Raw genomic sequence first — 23,563 nt, 5'->3', positions numbered from 1 at the left:
AGGAAAACATCTCGACAGTCTTGAGATCTATGTTGTCTATAGTCACTGTTGGAGGGGGGAGCGCAGCAAAGTTCTGAGGTTATGGGGGTGGTTGGAACATGGTCTCGGTCTTCCGTAGGCTTATAGTCAGGCCAAAGCACTGGCAAGATACTGAGAGAATGGTGACACATCCAAACCATTCCCAGTTAAGAATGGAGGGAAGCAAGGATGCCTCCTGGCATCTTTTCTATCCTATTCTTTGCAGTGCTGCTGGATGCATTCACAGATTGTGAAAGAGGTGTTTACATCCAGTTCCACTGCAGTGGCAATCTATTTAACTTCCAGAGACTCCAGGCTGGGACCACAGTGTTTGGGGCTCTACTGTCGGAATTTGTCTTTGCAAATGATTGTGCGCTGACAGCGTCATGAAAGGAAGTAATGAGGATGATCAACTTTTCTGGGCAGCCAAACCTGCTAAGGATCTTCCATAGCCCATCTTGATTGACCGTGTTAAAGGCCTTGGTGAGGTCATCAAACACCATATAGAGGCCTCTGCTTTGCTCTCTGCACTTTTCTTGCAGCTGGTGGATGGTAAAGATCATATTACAGATCCCTCTGCCTGTGCGGAAACCACACTGGGATTCACGGACAACATACTCATCTATATGGTTGATGTTGAGAATGAGTCTCACCAAGATCTTTCCTGCAATGCTCAGGAGGGATATACTGTATTGATATTACAGGTTGCCTGGTCATCTTTCGTGTTGTAGACATGCACCGTGGATGTGTCCTTGAAGCCTTTAGGGACCTCACCCTTCTTTCAGATTACTTGGTACAGGGATGTTAGCTTCACTACTAGTGTCATACCTCCATTCTTATAGATGTCTGCATCATCTCCTGGTGACTTTCTGGAAGCGGTCTGTTGGAGGGCTTTACTCTGCACTTATAGGGGGTCAGCCAGTTCAGCTTTCACTGACAGCTGCAGTTGCAGCTGCAGGATGTCACTCTTGTTAGTGAGCAAGACAGACTTGTTGGAGGAGCAGACTGGAAAAAAAAAAACAGTGGTTTTAGGCCCATAGACAGCACACAAGCCTACATGGAAAGATCGAAAATCCTTCATATCAGCAGCAAGCTGAAGATCTTCTGCAGTCTTATCCCACCAGTTGTTTTCTATCTGCCGAGTCCTCTGATGAAGCTTTTGCTCAGCTTGCTGGTATTGCTGCTTCTTTTGGCTGACTGACCAAAACCTCCAATAATAACTACTAAGGCCCCGAAACTCAGCAGTTGATCCAGTGTTATTCTGTGTTATTAATGTAAAGGTTGGACATTATCTATCCATCAGTTTTATATGGTTTAGTCAAGGCTAAATCACAGTGGCAGTATTCCAAGTGATACATCCCAGACACCCTTCTTTCAACCACATCTTCTAGTTTTTCTTGTAAGAATCCCAGGCGTTCCCAAGTGAGATGAGACATACGAGGGCTGTCCATAAAGTATAGGTCCTTTTTATTTTTTTCAAAAACTATATGGATTTCATTCATATGTTTTTACGTCAGACATGCTTGAACCCTCGTGCGCATGCGTGAGTTTTTCCACGCCTGTCGGTGACGTCATTCGCCTGTGAGCACTCCTTGTGGGAGGAGTCGTCCAGCCCCTCGTCAGAATTCCTTTGTCTGAGAAGTTGCTGAGAGACTGGCGCTTTGTTTGATCAAAATTTTTTCTAAACCTGTGAGACACATCGAAGTGGACACGGTTCGAAAAATTAAGCTGGTTTTCGGTGAAAAATTTAATGGCTGATGAGAGATTTTGAGGTGATACTGTCGCTTTAAGGACTTCCCACGGAGCGAGACGTCGTGCAGTTGTAAATATGACAGAACAGCAGCAAACAGTATTTGATATGAGACAGATTTTAAAAATAAATTGGTTTGATATTGCCTCCGATCTCCAGATTTGATTCATAATTGTTTCAGATAATCCTAATTAAATGATATTCTTAGACAGCAGGTAGCCCAACCTGGGTTCAACTCCCAGTAACACTACCTGTCTATGTTCTTGGTCAAGCCACTTGTCAAAGTCCACCCAGCTGTAAATGGTGTACCATCCAGGGGTATTCCGAGACTCATCCACTTCATGCTATGGAATCGAAGGATAACCACCCACACCAATGGGCCTCCAGGCCAAAAAAGGACTAAGTTGTCTTCTCTGTCTTCTGTAATTATGAACATGGATATCACCTCTGATCTCTGGATTTGTCTGAAAATTTTTTCTGACAGTCATGATTTGATCGTAATCCAAGTAAATTCTGAAAGATTTATTTGGAATTAAATAACATTATTTCAGAACAGGTATGTAGCTAAGTAGAGCAGGTGGTGAGTGGATAAGGAGATGACCTGGAGGTATGTAGACCTGGGTTTGAATCCCGCACATGCTACCTGTCTGTGTCCTTGGACAAGATACTTAGTCTACATTGTTTCAGTCGGCAGAGCTGTAAATGGGTACCAACCTCAGTTGGGGAAGGAACCTGCATTGGACTGGCATCCCATCCAGAGGGAGTCATAGACTCTCATCCTTTTGATGCTACAGAATCCAGAGATAAGCATGGCATCAACAGGCCTCAGGGCCTTTATAGGTACCTAAGTGACATTGGAGATGGAGACGGACTACCAATATGTATAATAGATATGGTAATTGATGAATGAATCCTGGTCAGGCTACCTCTCTGTGTCATCTGCATTGTCTAAGCCCACTCAACTGTAAATGGGCACCGATCCTCGCTGAGAAAGTAACTTGTGACGCGTCTATAGGTCACGCGCCTAGACTTGAGATCTGATGAGAACACCTTGGGATTCTACAGGTATAACCAGGGGGATGTAAGTATGGAGAAGACTAGGGATGGGTATTGATAAGGTTTTATTGATATCGATACCATTATCGATTCCGCTTATCGATCCCATTCTTTATCGATTCCCATATAGATAGCTCTTGTGAATTTTCTGTGTACTAAAAGTAGGCTTTACAGGTTTTCTATGTCAACAACATTTTATTGAGTCTTAAAGTAAATAAATATGAAATTGGCCACTGGATCCTTAAACTCTGGACATAATAAACTCTACATGGTGGATCCTTGATCTCTGGACATAAATAGAAACAAACAAAATCTGTAGTTTTTATCAGAAGCATTTCCTTTCAGACATTATTGGCATGAGTGCCTTTACATACGAGGTATATTAGAAAAGTATCCGACCTTATTATTTTTTTCAAAAACCATATGGATTTGAATCACGTGTGATTGCGTCAGACAAGCTTGAACCCTCGTGCGCATGCGTGAGTTTTTCCACGCCTGTCGGTTGCGTCATTCGCCTGTGAGCAGGCTTTGAGTGAGGAGTGGTCCACCCCCTCAGCGGATTTTCATTGTCAGGAAATGGCGGAATGATTTGGGCTTTTTTTCCATCAGAATTTTTTCAGAAACTGTTAGAGACTGGCAGCTGGAAACCATTCAAAAAATGCATCTGGCTTTTGGTGAAAACTTTACGTGCTTCACAGAGAATAAGGACTGTTACTACAGCTTTAAGGACGGCTTTAAGGACGCTCGGTGTGCCGTGCTCTGTGCCGCCATCGAGAGCCACAAACCACCGGATCATTTCTAAACGGATGGCTCTGTGGAGCCAGACCATCGTGTGCAATTTCTCTGGTTATCACAAGAGCTGGACATCAACCATTTTCTGTCAGATTTCACTTGTAACAAGAGATTTTGTCATGGAAAGCTGAGCAGAGGCTTCGCGCGTCACGAGCGATTTGCTGATGGAGCGAGACAAAGGAACACCTCCATTTTGGTCTCACAGGACGGCTTTGAGATGGCGTTTAGACAGCTGTCGGTGGTTTTTCCATTGAGTGATTATCCGAGAAATTGTGGATGAGCCTGGACATGCCAGAACATGTCCCGTGAGGCTTCATCACGGCGTTGCTTTGTGCCATGCGGCACCGCCGCGACGCGTGGAATTCCTCCGCACATCTGTCTCAATGTGCCGAAAAAGTGCTGATATCCATGTCTTTTCACAATTCCTGTGCTAGTCAGACGACGTCCTGGATAAAACACAGCGTCCAGTTTTGAAATGAACGGCACATTCCACTGTTACAGGAGTTTTTGTCATGGAAAGAGGAGTGGAGGCTTCGCGCGTCACGGCGGTGCCGCATGGCGCACAGCAACGCCATGATGAAGCCTCATGGGACATGTTCTGGCATGTCCAGGCCCATCCACAATTTCTCGGATAATCACTCGATGGAAAAACCACAGACAGCTGTCTGAACGCCATCTCAAATCCGTCCTGTGAGACCAAAACGGAGGTGTTCCTTTGTCTCCCTCCATCAGCAAATCGGTCGTGACGCGCGAAGCCTCCGCTCGGCTTTCCATGACAAAATCTCTTGTTAAAAGTGAAATCTGCCAGAAAATGGTTGCTGTCCAGCTCTTGTGATAACCAGAGAAAGTGCACACGACGGTCCGGCTCCACAGAGCCATCCGTTTAGAAATGATCCAGTGGTTTGTGGCTCTCGATGGTGGCACGGAGCGCGGCACAGAGCGTGGCATGGAGCGCGGCGCGGCACGGAGCGCGGCGCGCCGAGCGTCCTTAAAGCCATCCTTAAAGCCGTCCTTAAAGCTGTAGTAACAGTCCTTATTCTCTGTGAAGCCCGTAAAATTTTCACCGAAAGCCAGATAAATTTTTCAAATGGTTTCCAGGTGCCAGTCTCTAACAGTTTCTGAAAAAAATCTGATGGAAAAAAGCCCAAATCATTCCGCCATTTCCTGACAATGAAAATCCGCCGAGGGGGTGGACCACTCCTCACTCAAAGCCTGCTCACAGGCGAATGATGCAACCGACAGGCGTGGAAAAACTCACGCATGCGCACGAGGGTTCAAGCTTGTCTGACGCAATCACACGTGATTCAAATCCATATGGTTTTTGAAAAAAATAATAAGGTCGGATACTTTTCTAATAGACCTCGTACATCTGAGCTGAACTCAGCTGGCTGTGCTGCACACCAGGATGTAATTCATAAAGAATGCAGGACATCTTATTTTGGGAGGAAAAAAACATTTTAGTCGATTGTAGTTTGGAAACAGGTGTCATTTGATTTAAAGCAGGAATTCGTTTTGAAGTTACTAATTCCGACTGGACTCTGTTTCGGCAGAGAGCCGTGCAGCGTTTGGAGCTGTGACAACAGAACGGCGGACGATTCTCGTTTCTTGACTGCAACAAGACAAGTGTCCCAGTTAGTAACTTTAATCCACACAAAAGTGACTCACGATTAACATATTTTAATGGCTTTGAGAGGGGTTAAGAAGCGGACCTGTCGCTTCTGAAGAGCAGCGAATCAAAGAACCAACCAGCCAGCGGATCGAAGCATTGCTTCATTGGTTCACGCTTCAAAGTGGAGTTACGCTGCAGAAGCAGTTGATTACAGAGCCGCTGCAGGGTCTGTAATCAACACAGAGGAATGATCATTTTCCTTACAAACACCCTCAAAAACAACGGCCGCTCTGAAGGAAGGATAAGGGAATCAAGCAAAATTAAGCAAAAAGGCTATTGACGTCGGTGGATCGAATCATTGCCTAACGATACCTGAAAAGAACTGGTTCTGGATACCCAACCCTAGAGAATACTTAGCCTGGTAAACCACACCCATAGTTCACCTTCTGAATAAACTCGCTTCGTGAAAAGGTGTGGTCGCCCTCCCTTCCTCTGGGCAAAAAAACGGCCAGGCCAATCACATCCATTTATCTCATCTCTGGTGGACTTTAGGCAGTGAGTCATTGAGAAACACCGATATCTGCAACTGATTTATAAAATGATCATTGAAAGACTTGAACCACCATGGTTTCAATGGCAAAACTGACACCAGTCATTCACCAGTGTACATACTCCACTGCACGGATCTTTGCATGTTTGTTGATATTAGTCTGATTGTCAGTCTGCCTGTCTGATTGGTTGCATGTCTACCCAATAGTGTCCAGAAGCAGTTTTTTTCTGCATCAACAGTACTGCCCCCTAGAAATCAAACATGTCAGACTAGAGAAGATCTTCTGGGTTACCTTAGTTACTTAGCCTGCTGCCACCTGCTGTGGATGCCGAGTTTCTTTACATCCCAGTATCAACACCACCAAACAAATAGTAGCATGACATCAGTCCATAAATATTGTTACTAAATCAGTATCTTCGCAACTTATCAGACGTATCTCAGTCTCAACCCAAAGGGAAAAGGCGATGACGATGATGCTGACAACTTGTCAAAGATGTCAAGACGCTGCTGACATTTACCAGCAGTGATTTCTAATATTATCTTCACTGCTGCAGTGTGCTGTAGTAGGTGGAAGAAACCGTTCATGCGAAGAAGTTTGAGAATCTGATAAATACTCAAAAGTGAATTGTAGAGCAGTCGTATGCATTGTGTACAACCTTTGTACTATTCTGTGTTCAAATTCTAGAACAAAGTAGATGCTTTTATTTATATGGTAATTAAATGAATAAACTATAGCAGCGCATTCGTAGAACGCAAACCTCCACCAACATTAATTTCCAATTCTACAAAATTTTACCTTGGAAAATTTTTCAAGGTCAAAGTTCTGTTAGAAGTGGCTTTTCAGAAGCTAAATTCGATGTGATGAAATGTCAGTAGTATGTATTTAGTTCATGCACTTGAATCAAAGTTTTTTTTTATGGAATGTCAGGGTTTTTTCAACTTCCTGTTTCTGAATTCTTTTTCAGATAGTTTTCGCAGAACATCAGTTATCTCTTCTATGCACAATTTGTCACTGATTTTTGGCATTTGGTTTCTAACTGATAGCTGGAAGATAGACAAACAGGCATAAATTTGGAACCTCCATCCAATTTTGGTGGTGTAGGTAAATCCATAATAGAAAAATGAGAGTGAATGAGGCACTTTAGATACAAAATGAACACCAAATGGGCTTTTCAATATTAAATTCAAATGTCCACAAAATCCACAATCTGGATCAGATCTGGATCAAACTTTGTCAGGCGATAGTGAGTGCCAGACTGCAGCTCACTTTCAAATATGAGAGTGATTTGGGCATGTTTAATTAAGATATAATGTAAAATATACATTAAATGGTGTTTTCAATGTTAAATTTAAATGGCCACAAAATCTGTAATCTGATTCAGATGCAGATCACACTTTGTCAGTCGATAAAGGATACCATCTGACATAATCCTTTCAAATATAACTTTGCCATTGGACCTATAATCTTGAAAATTGAATCAGTTCTTGCGTATCAGGATATGAATCTTCATAACAATATATGAAATTTCATAACAACGAGATGCGACCGACAAGGGCGGTCGCATCTCCTCCACTCTCCCTTATTTCTGCTCTCTGCTTTAACCATCAAGTCCCTACTTCACCAGACTGTGAATTCCTCAAATTATATTGGATACTGGTTCTATTGGACTACTATTGGATTAACCATGGAATTGATCAGCTGATCTCTGAACGCTATTGACACCATCTTTTCTACAAGAAGGTCAGGACCGGGGAATCCTACCTGCCCAGATGGAATGCATCCTGCGGGCTATGTTCTCAACTCCCGGGGGTCTTGGCGTATTGCATGCTTGGCGCCTTTCTCCGTTGAGGACGTCGAGGATTTATTCATATTTGGTCTTATGGTAGCAGGGCTGGTACTTTCTGGCTTATGTGCTGCCCTGATCTATCGGAAAATAGGCAAGATGGCGGCATCAAGAACCACGGCCCTTCGCTTGTCCGTCATGATTAACGAGGTGGGCAAGGCATTGCATTCTTAGACTGCGATGACACTTGAACTCAGACGCAAATTGGATGACATCTTGGAGCAGATGCGTGCCTTGCAGAAGAAGTTGAAGATTTCAGAGACTGGGGAATATTCTTAATTCATAATTGGGAATATTCTTAATTCATAATTGGGATTTGGTTGTTCAAATGGAACTGTAAAAAGTGTTTTTCACTGCTCAAACCACAACACGGCAGGCTTATCAAGCTTGAAGGACAAATTGCCTGACTGTTTTCCTCCAGAGGAATGTCTTCAGGCCTTGGTGATTATTTGGCTCCTTTCTTATCTCAACCCACAAAGACAATAAACTGTTTTTCATAGGACTGAAGCATGCTCCACTCCCTCTCCCCACCCACCTCCTACCCCCCATCACACACACCCCCCACTCTGGCTTCTGCTCACGTCACCCTCCTTCCCTTCTGCAGAAGCGGCGCGGTTTTAGCTGCTGCTGGTCCCTGTCCCCCCCCAAACTGACGGTGGCGCAACTCAGGGTTGCTGCGCGACCTTCACCCACTTGCCTCAATTCAGATAACGGACTTCTTCAAAATTAGTGCACATAAACAATGTCAAATGTGTATGTGCTAATCTTAATTCTGATGTGTGCCATTAATACGGTAAACAAGTAATAATTGTGGAGTAATGTCTGTCTGAGGTAACTGGAGTGTAAACATAATTTCTCCACTGTGAGATCAATAAAGTATATCTCATCTCGTCTCCCATCACTCATAACAATATATGAAAAATTGTGGGCTCCAGGCTGTTCAAAAACAGACATACAAACAAACAAATGAGCGAAAACATAACCTCTTCCAACTTCTTTGGCGGTGGTAATCCGACACAGGCAACAATTTTCCCATCATCCCTAAATGCTTGCAAAACCTGAAAAACAGCAACAGTGCAGCTCATGTTGCTCTTGTCTGTGTTTTTTTTTTGCAGATCTTCTTGTCAAACTCGCAAAGGACAAGTTTGGAGCCATTCAGACAGAATATCAGAAGGTAAACTCCATGTGTTAAAATGCCTGTACACTTGCAATCTACCTGATTGAAAGGCTTTTGGATTGAACACAGCAGTTTATGATACATGTTAAATCAAAATGTACCTTTGAGGAGCTGTGCAGGCTGTGATTTTTCTGAAGCCGGGTGGTAATAGCTTTTACAAGCCAAGGCAAGGCCGTCCTTTTACTGGCTCTCCAATGGTAATTGCTTCTGTCAAGGCCTGCGAATGCGGAGGTAGTGATACATCGCATACGTTTTTTAAACAACCTTGAAAGTCAAAGGATTATTAAAGGTATTTGGATGTGCGACTTTACTCAGTGCCTTCTTTTCAGTTGCAGGACAAAACGGAATTTCTTGTCTATCTGTGTGCAGTGTTACAATATGCAACTGTGTGGATATGCATGGCAGTTTTGACTTTCTCTTTATGTTATTCTGTTTCATCTACATGTTTTTGTTTTGTGGCTTTGCTCTTTCTTTTGACGCTGCATTGCCTTTTTCTTCTGCATGCCTTCTTCATCTGATCTGCTCTGATCTGGCCTCCCTCAGCCAGAGAACGTAATGCTGACCCTTCAGGTAAAAATCTACACACTGGACTTAAGTTGAAACCCTCCAGTCTTGTCATACTCCACTGTCTGAGTCATTCGGACTACACGACTACAGCTAAAATCTCAAATAAAACACTTTTGCCTATTTCAACATCTTGCTCATTAGCTTATATTGTACAGTGGTAGTTGTGCAGCCCCATGACTCCCACCAACAATCCTTTTTCCCTCAGCAAATTAGCCAGTATTTTAGCTTTTGTGTTATTTGGGGCATTTTTTTTTTTATTTACATATTTTCCATCTTAAGGAAGTACAACAATGCTGACTCTATTACCAAGGCAATGTTCGTGCGCTTAAAAGAAAGTCAAAGTTTCAGGCGCCATGCATTTGCACCAATGGTGTAGCATCAGTGCCTTTAAGCTTATTTTAAACAATACTACCCTTTCTTTTCAGAATTCCAGTTAATGTTGTGTCACTATTATTTTGACAAATTCAATTTGTTGAACATGAATTTCAATTAATTCCCAATCACCAACCCATCTTGAGACATCATAAACATACAGCTATACAAAATGGATGAAATGTGTACTGCTAATTACAAAATGTGGTAAAATGTAATAAAATTGAGCAGACTCCCTCCAAATATGAGCAAATTAAGTACTTTTATTTATATCTTGGTCGTTTTTATGTGGCATTTTGGAAATACTATCCATACATATACTCAGTGCAAGTGTGCCATCTGGTGTTCAAGAGATGAAACTTCAGCCACTGACCCAGCAATGGCTCTGTTTATCTATAAAGGCTGTTTTTTTTTTCCAAGACCTGCTCTTTATGAAAAGTACCATAATTGTAGGTCCCATTTCGCTCCATTTCATTACATTTTACCCCCATTTCATAATTATCAGTCCCTATTTCACTCCATTTCATCCATTTTTTTAGTATGGCCCATAAAAATACAGTGGCTAAGATGTCAGCAGCTTTAGCATCAGCTAGCACATTATGCATTTATATTAACTGCTGCCCTACCAGTATAGCCTTTTCCCAAATCGATCAATATAGTGAGTAAGAATATAAGATTAGAAACTTCAAGCTATTTTTCATGTAGCATACAAACTAATGTAGATTCGTGAAAGGCTTGTTGAAACAGCTATGGCTAGTTAGCATGTCGCTGGCTTGAAAACAGACATGATTTAGCATGCTGATAACCAAATAATGTGTTCTACTAATACAGTTGTATGCAAAAGTTTGGGCATCCCTGATAATTTTCATGATTTTCCGTTATAAATCATTGGTTGTTTGGATCAGAAATTTCAGTTAAATATATCATATAACAAACACAGTGATATTTGAGAAGTGAAATGAAGTTTATAGGATTTACAGAACTTTAAACAAAATTAGGCAGGTGCATAAAAATTTGGGCACCCCAACAGAAAAAAAAGCATCAATATTTAGTAGATCCTCCTTTTGCAGAAATAATAGCCTATAAACACTTCCTATAGCTTCCAATGAGAGTCTAGATTCTGGTTGAAGGTATTTTGGACCATTCTTCTTTACAAACATCTCCAGTTCAGTCAGGTTTGTTGGTTTCAGAGCATGGACAGCCCGCTTAAAATTACACCACAGATTTTCAATAATATTCAGGTCTGGGGACTGAGATGGCCATTCCAGAATGTTGTACTTGTTCCTCTGCATGAATGCCTTAGTAGATTTTGAGCAGTGTTTAGGGTTGTTGTCTTGTTGAAAGAGCCAGCCCTGGCGCAACTTCAACTTTGTCACTGATTCATGAACATTGTTCTCAAGAATCTGCTGATACTGACTGGAATCCATTTGACACTCAACTTTAACAAGATTCCCAGTACCTGCACTGGTCACACAGCCACACAGCATGATGGAACCACCACCAAATTGTACTGTAGGTAGCAAGTGTTTTTCTTGGAATGCTGTGTTCTTTATCAGCCATGCATGCTGCCCCTTGTTATGTCAAAATAACTCAATTTTAGTTTCATCAGTCCACAGCACCTTATTCCAAAATTAAGCTTGCTTATCAAAATGTGGTTTAGCATACTGCAAGTGACTTTGTTTGTGGAATGTACACAGAAAAGGCTTCCTCTACATTGCAGCATCTCCTTGTGAAAAGTGCACTGTATAGCTGAACGATGCACAGAGACACTGTCTGCAGCAAGATCATGTTGTAGGTCTTTGGAGCAGGTCTGTGGATTGACTATGACTGTTCTCACCATCCTTTGCTTCAGCTTATCTAAGATTTTTCTTGGCCTGCCACTTTGGGCCTTAACTGGTACTGTGTCTGTGGTCTTCCATTTCCTCATGTTCCTCACAGTGGAAACTGACAGCTGAAATCTCTGATATAGCTTTTTGTATCCTTCCTCTAAACCATGATGTTGAACAATCTTTGTTTTCAGGTCATTTGAGAGTTGTTTAGAGGCTCCCATGTTGTCACTCAATTGAAGAGATGCAGTGAGGGGAAACATTTGCAAATGACCACCTTAAATACCCTTTCTCATGATTGGGTTCACCTGTGTAAGGAGGCCAAGAGTCAATGAGCTTACCAAACCATTGTTGTGTTCCATTAATTAGTGCTAAATGTATTCAAATCAATAAAATGACAAGGGTGCCCAAATTTATGCTTCTGCCCAATTTTGTTTAAATAATTATTGCACACTTTCTGTAAATACTAGAAATTTCATTTCACTTCTCAAATATCAGTGTGTTCATCTGCTATATGATATATTTAACTGAAATTTCTGATCCAGACAACCAATGATTTATAAAGGAAAATCATGAAAATTATCAGGGGTGCCCAAACCTTTGTATACAACTTATCATCATTGGCTAACATTTGTTTCCTACCAGTTAGTAGTTGCACTGAATAATTTTAGCTAGTAGAAGTGTATAACCTGTGTTCGTCACGTAGTCAAGCCAGCACCTCATCATCCAGTTTGTTCTTGCAAGGTCACCTTCTTCTGCTGAGGCTTTACCAAAGCCAAGTTATCATTCCAAAAATAGTCAGAGCTGCAGGCTGATGAAGAGGATTGGTGGAAGAAAATAAACTATGTTTGACCTTTTTTGTGTGATGAGCCACCAAATAAGCGAATAAGCAAAGCCCAGAAGCGAAATGACAATGCAGGAATTCTGATGTGCAGTGTCATCACTAAATGCATTGACATAAATGCTTTTATGTAACACAGAACCTTTAAACTCTAAAACATTACTGATCCTTCTTTTCTTTCACCATGACCTCTCATTGTGTATCTATGAGGGATTCAAAAAATTGCTTTTTAAAAAATCTCTTGAAGTCATTGAGGGCTCTGTCTCACATCTGCCGAAAAGCAGCATGAAGCCTAGCATAGTGCTAGTTTCCACGCGAGGCATTTGTCACTTTTTCTGTCCAGCACTCGCATCCTTAAATTCAGAATAATACTTGCTCTAATGTAGGACTGCGAGTCTAAAAGTCAATCCTGGTTAGGCACAGAACTGCCACATTGATATCACCCATCACCAGAAAGCATTCGCCCTATTGAGGTTTTAAATCCTGCAAAATCTCGCAAAACTTCAGAGAGTTCGCTGCTCTGCGAGATGCCAGTTACATTGAGAAATGCATTGAGACGGTCTGATCAGGCTGCACTTTAACCGCTGCACACGGACAACATGTTGCATTAAGGGCCCTGTCCCACTGAGGAGAGGATTAATTGTGCATGAATTGAGTACACAAATTACGGGCGTTCGTTGTCTTCCATAACAAAAATGACTAAAAATGACAAATGTCCCAGTATGAATTACAGATATATTAATAATATATAGCGAATATATGATGAACAGTCATGGTTGTACTGTATAACGCATGTCGTGAGGAAACGGATCAGATGCATTGCGATTATCATGGCAGTATTACGGGTGTATTATGATGCATCACGCACGTGTTGCGCGTGCACGGCATCTGCATCGTGGTCATAATTGAAGCACACTCGGGCCGTCGGCATCACTATTCACACCAACAATACAGCCTCTGGAGCAATAGCTGGACTTGGACAAGTTGATTGGACAGTGGACAGGGCGAGTGGTGACGTCAGCAGATCGCATCAGAGCGCAGCTTGTCTGACGTAATAAAAATGCTTTATTCGTGGCCAATCTGTATGCAGTCGCTACAACTTATTTTAGTTCGTGATGTGGACATGATGGGCACGCAAAATATCCGTTTTACACACTGCCCCCAGTCTGCTGCCAAGCCGCGAATCCCTGTCAGTTGCAGATATCAGCGGATGACGGCGAATATACAGCACATCGATTGAGTATGTTTGTGTATGTATTGAGTATGTATGGAGTATGTAAGGCGGATGTCATCCGCAGCCAAAATTTTGTGCAGCTCAAAAATCCTGGTAACGGAAAATCGTGCCTCTGCGGATAATTGCGGACGTGTGCGGGTGTCAGCCGACTCATACAAGCATGTTTCACGCATATTGCGGATGTTAAGCGAATATGAGCCAATTTTGTGCACAATCCATACGCAAATCCTCCTAAACACCAGTGGGACAGGGCCCTAACATTGCAACATAAAACTCTTTGTATATTGTGCCTAAAACTCTCATGAATATATTATCTGGTTTTTAGACATTGTTATTGCATTTGTTTTATGTAAACGTGTGAGGTTGTTTCGCCGTTATTTTCAGTGGGAGTTGCTGTGCGCTGCGATTGCTTCCTGTTTATGTCATTACGGGGGAAAGTGAAGTTTGCTCTTTAACGTCCTCATTATTGCCCTTTACAGCATTGTTTGTCCAATTTCTTACAGACTAATACAGTATATATAAAATGTCTGAAATTCAGTTTGTGTTTATTAAATTGCACGCAGGTTAAACGTAGCAGACACAGATTATTTGGAATATTTGTTTTAGCACGTTTTCAGGGTCTCATGCATGTAGTCTCTTATTAATGTGATGAAAAGCATAAAAATTTACATTTCAGTAGTATAATTTTCATTTACAATTGTCATCCTGTGGATTCTCTGTGTTGTTTTGATGACAGTGACTCTCTGGCACGCAAGGGATTATGGGATATCTCAATAGGGCAAATAGACTACCAAAAAGTTGGTCTAAAATCCAGCTCTGAACAACAATTCATATAGAGCACAATAGTCAACCCTTACCAAAAAAAGTATACTTAACATTTATTTTAATAAATAAACTTAAGTAAACCTCAGGTTTATATTTTATAGCAGTGGTGTCCAAAGATATTCCAGAAAGGGACAAGAGGGTGCAAATTTTCTTGTGGTTTCACTGATGAACTCATCCCATTTGCTTAAATTTTGTGTCTTTGGACATCACTGCTTTATAGTATACTTGTAACTGTACTATTTCAATACTTTTGGGACTAAATTGGCCCACTTTTTAGTTTATAACAATATACTTGTAACTACACTTTAAATGTAAGAGTAGTAAAATTTGGATACACAACAAGTTTTGTTTTTAGAGCAAAAGTGAGCTTATAGGTATTACTGTAGATATATACATGTAGCCCACTTTTTAGTTCGGGTATACTGAGGCTTACAAAAATGGTAGAGAAGATCATTGGGCGCCCTCTACCCACACTGGAGGACATTCATGGCTCTTAAGCCCCGTTTACACATAGACGGTAAACTCTCCCGGAAGCGTCCCGGCAGAGATTTTGCCCCCTCCGGGCCATTTTAGGGATCACACGCCATAGTTAACGCCGGCGCACGTGGTTTGGTTACGGCTTCACCGGGAATCGTCGAAAAAAATTATTCAACATGTCGAATAATTCCGGGAGCGCTCCCGGAGAAGTGGCCTGACGACGGAGACAATGCGAACAACGGCGTTTGATACTTTTTAATCACCGTGTCATCCCGCCCCTTCCTGTAGTCCCGCAGTTTACGCCACCGTAATTGGCGGCCGGCGTTGTATCCCTAACTAATGGCGTGTAAAACGACAATAGAGCCCACATCGGCGTCCTCAAAGGTGTTTTAACCGGCGACAGAGGCAGTCAAAATGGCGGCGCTAGCGTACAGTACGCTGTTCTAAACGCCACCTCCTGGTTAACGGTGTTCCAAACGGCCGATAGGCGGCGGTCAGTATAAAAACGCTAGCGCGCTGCATGCAGGTCTCTCACTCGCGGCCAGCTCCAGATATTTTTGCAGCGAGCTCCAGTATACCTCCTAAAATAAAATTGGCAACGGCAAGGACTTACCAAGAGGTCTGGTTCAGAAGCATAGGGTAGTCCTGTGGTGCAGACAAGCAACACGTTGAGGAGGGAAAAAAGGAGAAAAAAGAAAAGGCTGAGAGATGAGCTCCCTGTCACTCCCTCCCCCTGCACTGACAGCTGCTTCAGCCTATTATACTCTGGGGGCGGTGCCTATAAGCAAAAGTTCCTGGAGTAACGCAGGATTTGCCTGGATAAATCCAGCGGTACACAGGGCATTATCGGCGGCAGCAGAACACCGCCATTCTCACGCGCGTCTTAACCTGTGATTGTAAAGGATAGAACTGAGTATTAACCCCCGTTGCCTGACGTGTGCCGGATGCTACAGCGTCAAAACTCCGCTTTATTCGGCAGATTTAGCAGCGTTTTATCCGCGTATTTGCGGCTAGTACGGCGCTCAAAACACCGGCGAAATGCTCCGCCCCTTTCCACCGCGAAAATAGCCGGAACTACCGCGAACTTCGGTCTACGTACTACCCGCGGACAAAACCGTCTATGTGTAACCTGGGCTTTACTGTCTCAGGAGAGCCAACACCATCCTAAAGGACTCATCCCACCCTGGACACTCTCTGTTTGAGCTGCTGCCATCAGGGAGACAGTACATTAAAGCAAGTACAAACAGACTGGAAAACCAGTTTCTACCCAACTCCTGTTAGAGCTTTGATTGCCACTGAAATGGAACCAAATAATCAGGTCACATGCCACACTTGAAATGAGTGCAGTATTTGTTCATGTGCAATATCCAGTCCCATTGAAATATCCACAGTTTTGTACATACTTTTCTCTTTCTTATATATACATTTTTTGTTACAGTATATTTTAAAACTTACTTTTTTAATTTGCGCTTTGAACACACCTTTTTCATTCTGTTAAATATTATGTTTATTTTCTTTTCTTCCCCAGCGTGTGGTTTACTCAGGTTTATATGCGCACTGAAAGACTTGCACCTTACCTTTCGCTGTACTTGTTACAATGACAATAAAAGAATCTGAATGTGAAAGTAATCTTTACTCAAGCAAATTTATTGACTCTCTAGACCAGCAGTCTCTAACATGTCGCTTGCAAACTACCAGTAGCTCGCAGCCCCTTTACAATCTCGCACCAAGGGGTTCATGAATTATTCATGAATTTGAAAATTTGATTTGTCAGTCGATAAACTTACTTTAGATTTATATCCAATTAAATTCACACATCTACCCCCCCCACCCCTTTCTAATACAAAATGTTTATGGGCCAATTAGCTGTTTTTTTTTTTTTTCATCTCTGTAATATTTCTAAATTGAATCCCCTTGTGTCTAAGGTTGAATTGGAGATGATTATTCATGTTTTATACGTATCTTCACATCTAGACTATTGTAATTGTCTTTTTTTTTACCTGTCTAAATAAGAAGGAGCTTGACCGCATTCAGGTTGTCCAAATCTCAGCTTTTAACTGGAACATTTTATCCGGATATTCCACTGTTAAAGATTTTTTTAATGAAAGACGTGCGGGCGGATTGCAGCGTCGGCTCGCAGCCGCCGCGACGCTCCGTCACAGGAAAAACACCTCTGTTGGAAGCCTTAAGGACAAGTTGGAACATCTCCAGCTGATAAACAATTTCTCATATACTCACTCCACTGAAAGCCATCAAAAGCCAACTGGATTTTAACAAATGGTTATCAACACGGAGGTGTTTTTCCTGTGCCGCCGCGCCGCGTCGGCTGCGTCCTGACGCGCGGACCCGTCCGCACGTCTTTCATTAAAAAAAATCTCCTTTAACAGTGGAATATCCGGATAAAATGCTGAAACCGACTTCTTCTGAAACGCCTCTGTTCTCTCACGACGTCCTGGATCAATAGAGCCTGAAATGTGGAGGTTTTAAGCTTGAAACAGGCTGATGACGCTGCCTGAGAGCGCTGCGCGACGTCTCGCACCGTGAAAAGTCCTTAAAGCGACAGAATCACCTCAAAATCTCTCATCAGCTGTTAAAATTTTCACTGAAAACCAGCTTAATTTTTCGATCCATGTCCACTTCGATGTGTCTCACAGGTTTAGAAAAAAATTTGATCAAACAAAGCGCCAGTCTCTCAGCAACTTCTCAGACAAAGGAATTCCGACGAGGGGCTGGACGACTCCTCCCACAAGGAGTGCTCACAGGCGAATGACGTCACCGACAGGCGTGGAAAAACTCACGCATGCGCACGAGGGTTCAAGCATATCTGACGTAAAAACATATGAATGAAATCCATATAGTTTTTGAAAAAAATAAAAAGGACCTATACTTTACGGACAGCCCTCGTATCAGTGGGGAATTTGTAAGAATTATCATAGAGTCACTGGGAATATTTCTAATATTCAATCACAGTCATGGATTATCAAGGCTTTGTGATGATGGATGTACAGATTTCACAGCCGAGTCCTCACACACGCCCTGATTCATGCTCCAGCATCAAGATGGATGAGTACAGTTTGTATTCATCTCACAATTAATCATGATTCTCAGGCTTTTTCACCTTACTGTTTAATCTTAATAACCAGCCTCTAGTCTTAATTTAACCACTAATTTTACCGTTTAAGTAATACAAGTCCACTTTTCTAATGTGGTTTGGTGGTGGCAGGGTGAAACACATTTTTCACAATTTGAAGAGCAAATTAATTAAAAAAAAATTGTGCATTTCAGAGGATTTGAACAATTTTCAAAGATCATGGAAAATTTATTATTCAGTGTTTCATAGTTGTGAAATCTCACGCCGTGTGGCGGTCTGTGACTCACACGAGAGATCGTTTCAGCAGAATTCCAGTTTAGGGCACAATGGAAACACGTCTCGTGATTTGTGGCTCAACAAGACAACATCGGCACACAGCAGAAGTTTATCACAGGTGCTACATCTCCTCTAGATAACCCTCTCAACTTGAGAGAACGTGTCATCATCATAATCGCTTGTGAACTCACTGAATTGGCACCATCCACATTCTTGATTTGCCATTGTTTACCTGCGCTGTGAGACAGCGGAACTCTGGCATCGCGGTGCATTCTCGGAAGTGTAGGCGGCCACCAAGGGCATTATGGGAAATGAAGAAACACCGAATACTACGTTATACAAAACAAGATTGATGAGACTTTATTATCAATCACCAACATTTTATTTGAATCACAAGACCTAAATCTGGCAACACCATGAGATACTTTTGTTTCATGATGTCATAAATTCAGAAATGATGGGAAAACAGAAAAGTCAAAAGTATGTAACAAAAAAGTGTCTCATTGTTCAGAAACTGTAACTTCCTATTTATAATGTTTATAGAAATGGTACATTCCAGAAAACTGAGATCCCACTTTATCCCACTTGGAGTGTACTAGATCCAACATCAAAGTGTTGCAGGACAACGAAGTTGAATGTAAACAAAAACATGGAAGCCTGTGATAAGCTAATATTTGTTTTGTTTTTGAAGAGATACTTTGACTGTCAGCAGAACAATTTGTGTTGAATGGTGATGTCTAGTATAACCAATACATACAGTTTGTAGTCTATCAGTTGATGTTTTACCATTCATGGTGTTCATCTTCATGGGTGCCATCATTGTTCTGTGATGTCAGGCTACTGCATCTCAGTGAAGTTGGGGGAGATCAATTTGCCCTGACTTCGTTAGTAGGAACTTTCGCTTTGAGTGGCATTTCAGTGCATTTTTCCAAGTCGCAGGTCTGAAATTTTGAACTTCCCAGTTTTATGGAATGCAAAAAAAAAAAAAAAGGTCACTGTTTTTCAGCCAAGTGTAAATAAACAAACACGATTATTGATGCCATACATCCACCAATGACAAACCATCCTTAAATTCTGCATTGGGACTAATTACTTTATTGGTGTACATTCATTCATTCACTCATTCATTTTCTATACCCACTTACTCCAGTCAAGGGTTATTGGTATACACTAACAGTCAAAGGTTTCGGAAAGTGTGTCCAAGCTTTTGACTGGTAGGGTATGTATGACAATACATTTTGAGAAGCTGTCTAAAATGTGGGAAATCATCCATTTAGCAATGTTTAAAAAAACGATTTATAATACACATCTGAATTCCAACAATCACTGAATTTTATGGATTCATCGAGACAGATCATTGTACCAAGTTTTGTTGCAGTTACATGATAGACAAAAACCTCTGAAAGCATGAACTCCTTGGTGAATTTATGGTAAAATTAGTCAAAGTGACTCGTTTTTGAGAAACTATATCCTATATAGTACTATTAGTGAAACACATATCTCAACCTGTGGCCTGAGTTATTGTGTTGTTCCACACAAAATAGATTTTATTGTTGATTACATATCCAAGTAGTTGCGTAGTACCCCTAAAATTGTTAATAATGAATTTGGTGTCATTATAAATATACTTATTCCTGGAATAATATATCCAAAACACACAACCTCCACTTTGACAAATATTTGTAATCATATTTTAGGTTTTGGTCTCATTATGTTTTTAAACATTTTTATTTAGAAAGGTCTTTAATGTGTAATTTTAATGTGTTTCTGTTCATTTTTATGCTGTAACACTTTGAGATTTTTTATAAATGTAAAGTGCGTTATAAATAAAATGTATTATTATTATTATTATTATTATTATTATCATGGGATTCGACATATCCCTGATTAAAAGGTTCTGTGGAAATAGTAAAGTTAAATTTATAACATGTCACTTCCGTTATGATGGCTAAAAATGAACTAATCACTCTTGTTAAACCATTAGGAATATTTTTTAATTAGAAGTCATGTGATAAATGCTTGTAAGCATGTTAAGGAACAGGTCAGTCTGTCCAGCAGTTCCAGTGCAATGTGGCATTAAGTGTTTAGTTTATAAAATGTGAGAGCTTTGTCCCATATTGTAACATACTTTGAAGTACTACTTAAGCTTGAGTTTTTGAATAGTGTCTTCTAGTCAGTTCCTATGAAAATTAAAAATGTGACATTTCCCTTCATTAAAGTGGAAACTATCACATACTGTGCTACATCATTCTGCATACATCCTGTCCTTGAATTTGCATTGCATATTGTTTGAAATTTAATCTTTTTGAACTTGTAAGGTGGTACAGAAGTTAATACTCTTGCCTCAAAGCAAGAAGGTCCTGGGTTCAAACCCACCAATGTCCAGTTTCTTTCTGTGTGGAATTTGCATGTTCTCCTTGTATCTGTGGGGTTTCCACCACATGAGATCTGCTGTGGTGACCCCAAACCAACAGGAGCAGCTGAAGGTTGGGGGGGGTTCTTAAAAAAAGAACTGCTTATTGCAAGTGCCTCATTTGTGAGAAACTGTCACTTCTTATTGCACAGTTTATATAAATGTCACTTAAATTGAACCTGTGTGGACTTAGCATGTTCTCCTCACATCTGTGGAGTTTACCTCAGGTACTTCAGTTTCCTCCTGCCATAAAAAGAGTGCATATTATACCCTCGTCACACATAGCCAGAATCATGCAGAATGGCATGTCAGGATGACGAATCAGTGCACATCCGAAAAGTGTCGGATGTCAGTTCCAAAACGATCAGCCATCTGCGGAATTCCACACAATTGGTCAGAATCGGCCGGTGACCCCAAGTGTTTTGCACCCCCCACCCCCGAGCACAAAGGAACTGTTGAAAATATGTGGCACGCTTCATCATGATAACATGATAATAATTATGAATTAATATCATGTACAGTGAATGTGAAATGGTAATTGGACTGCATTTATATAGCGCTTTTCCATCTGCATCAGATGCTCAAAGCACTTTACACAATTACACAATAATGCCTCACATGCACCCCGATGTCAGGCTGTTGCCATGCAAGGTGCCCACTACACATTGTTGCAACTAGGGGATTAAGGACCTTGCCCAAGAGCCCTTAGTGATTTTTCTAGTCAGGCTGGGATTTGAACTGAGGATCCTCTGGTCTGAAGCCCAATGCTTAACAACTAGACCATCACCTCAGCCTAAATATGAACAGCGGCTATCAAAGCAAAAGCACCGTTCACTACTGTGCGCACGCCGCCGCAAATCTGAACAGGCTGTTATATCCCCAATAGACCTTACAGTACATATATTTGTCTATTCCTTCCAATGGGCAACTTAAATAATGTGAATATTGTCTCCATCATAACTGTACTATAACTATAACACAGGCAGCTGTGCCTCTTCGTGGTGCGCAGTAATGTGTCATTGCACACGTCAGGCTCAGAGCTGAACGGATCGCACAGCTGTAATAAATGATCACCTAACTCTGTAGGAGATATGACATAGAACTGGTGTGCCAGGCCGTGAGAGCATTAATAAACATGAATCTCACCTCCAACGTCAGTCCAGGAGTGTTTCACAGCGCGGAGGTGGGCGTGGAGCTGAAACCGCAGCCTGTGGTTAAAAGCCGTGTTGGGCATGGTTCCTGCACATTCTTGCTATGTGTGATGGTGGCTTTAGGTTCTTTCTTGTTCTCGACCTTGAGTGGCATCAGGATAGTCATCCAGTGTAAAAATTCCAAATGATTTATTAGTTTCACTTACTGCCTGCAGTATCGTTCTGGAGAGCAGTGCTTTTTACAGTTACTATATCCAGGAGTTTGACTTTAGTTTTTTCCTGTTTAGGGGTGAGCTGTTGCATGAGCATGCAGCCAATATTATGTTTTCCGGAATGTGCATACCTCTGCATATTTCAATAAAATGTCTGATTTCATCACAGATAACTCACCCATTTAGTGTCCGAAGGTGCCACATTCATTCCACCTTGTGTGCAACTGTCATACTGCAAACTCTTAAATAGATGCCATTGTCATGCTGCTACAGTTTTTTTTTTTAAATGTGTGTGTGTGTGTGTGTGTGTGTGTGTGTGTGTGTGTGTGTGTGTGTGTGTGTGTGTGTGTGTGTGTGTGTGTGTGTGTGTGTGTGTGTGTGTGTGTGTAAAATTAATGAATTAAAAAAAAATTCATGCAAAACAAAAGTTCACCCAGTACATTTACGGATCTCGGGATAGATCAGTGCACACTGATGAGGTCACCATAGGTGAAAACATTATTTAGTGGTTTTTACAGTGTGTTCATGTAATGAAATTAATTTCATTTTAGGTGGGCCTTTACACAGCTTTCTTTTAAAAAGAGGGTGGGTGAATGTTTTTTTGAGGGGGATGGTGTTTCATCGATACAGTATCATCATTCTTATGCTAGGCATCCATTGCTGATATTTAATATTTTACAAAAATGTATGTACATAATCATGTGTTAAGTATCAAGTAAAACAGTGTTAAGTAAAAAAAAATCCAGATCGGCCTGAAACCAGGTGTAAACATGTTTAAAAAAAAATGTGACATCAGGACACATCATCATCCACAAAACCTGAATAATCAGATGTAATCTGTGCAAATGGGGGTAATATTTAGCTAAGTCAGGGTATGTGACTATCGTTTTCTGCTTGAATATAAATGTAGCTGTTCAGTTATTTTGATGCCAGGCTACAGTTTCAGCAAAAATGAAAATACAATACAGATTTTCTCTTTTGCAGTGAACAGTGAGCAATTTCATTGGCAAAAATTTAGCAGTGCGGGAAACGACCATGAGCACAACACTCTGCAGTGGCTGTGTGCGGGGTAGCAGCAGGAGGCAGACAGCTCCATGAGCAATCTCTATTACTGCGCTCATCGCACTGGCAAAAGCATAGATGTAGACTTGTGTGATATCAGTGGCAAAAGTAGGTGATGGTGGATAAGCAGAAACAAAATGCACCTTCAGTCTGTGAGGGGAAGCCTTCGGATTCTCCTCTGCAACAGAAAGTTCATGAAAAGTATATCGCACTCTTCAGCAGAAGACAGTTCTGAGATATTAACAGACAGATTATAGCTTTGTGGAAAAATGCAGTAATAACCACAGGAGTACTGCATACGCCATATGGAGCAGCATTATGTAGCAGAAGCAGTCGCATCATGCGATTCATCCTCACTCAGGTGTAGCTGGTAATAATAGCAGGAAACATGAATTTTGGCTGCTATGTTAATAAATTGAG

The 23,563-nt window shown here is 41.4% G+C and overlaps 1 protein-coding gene across 12 annotated transcripts in view; it reads left to right on the top strand.

The window, feature by feature from the left end:
• prom1a (prominin 1a) overlaps nucleotides 1–23,563 on the top strand; it is a 252,412-nt gene that overhangs the window by 113,219 nt on the left and 115,630 nt on the right. For 9 of the 12 annotated variants that reach the window (XM_034182040.1, XM_034182049.1, XM_034182045.1 and 6 more), the window contains exons 2-3: nucleotides 8,735–8,793; nucleotides 9,340–9,366. In XM_034182040.1, coding sequence (XP_034037931.1) covers nucleotides 8,735–8,793; nucleotides 9,340–9,366 — 86 coding nt within the window. The remainder of the gene's footprint in view (nucleotides 1–8,734; nucleotides 8,794–9,339; nucleotides 9,367–23,563) is intronic. The other 3 variants (XM_034182043.1, XM_034182042.1, XM_034182050.1) reach the window with 1 other exon arrangement.

Source organism: Thalassophryne amazonica, chromosome 11, assembly GCF_902500255.1.
Source record: "Thalassophryne amazonica chromosome 11, fThaAma1.1, whole genome shotgun sequence".
Classification (NCBI taxonomy): domain Eukaryota; kingdom Metazoa; phylum Chordata; class Actinopteri; order Batrachoidiformes; family Batrachoididae; genus Thalassophryne; species Thalassophryne amazonica.
This window is presented reverse-complemented; position numbering and strand designations above follow the sequence as displayed.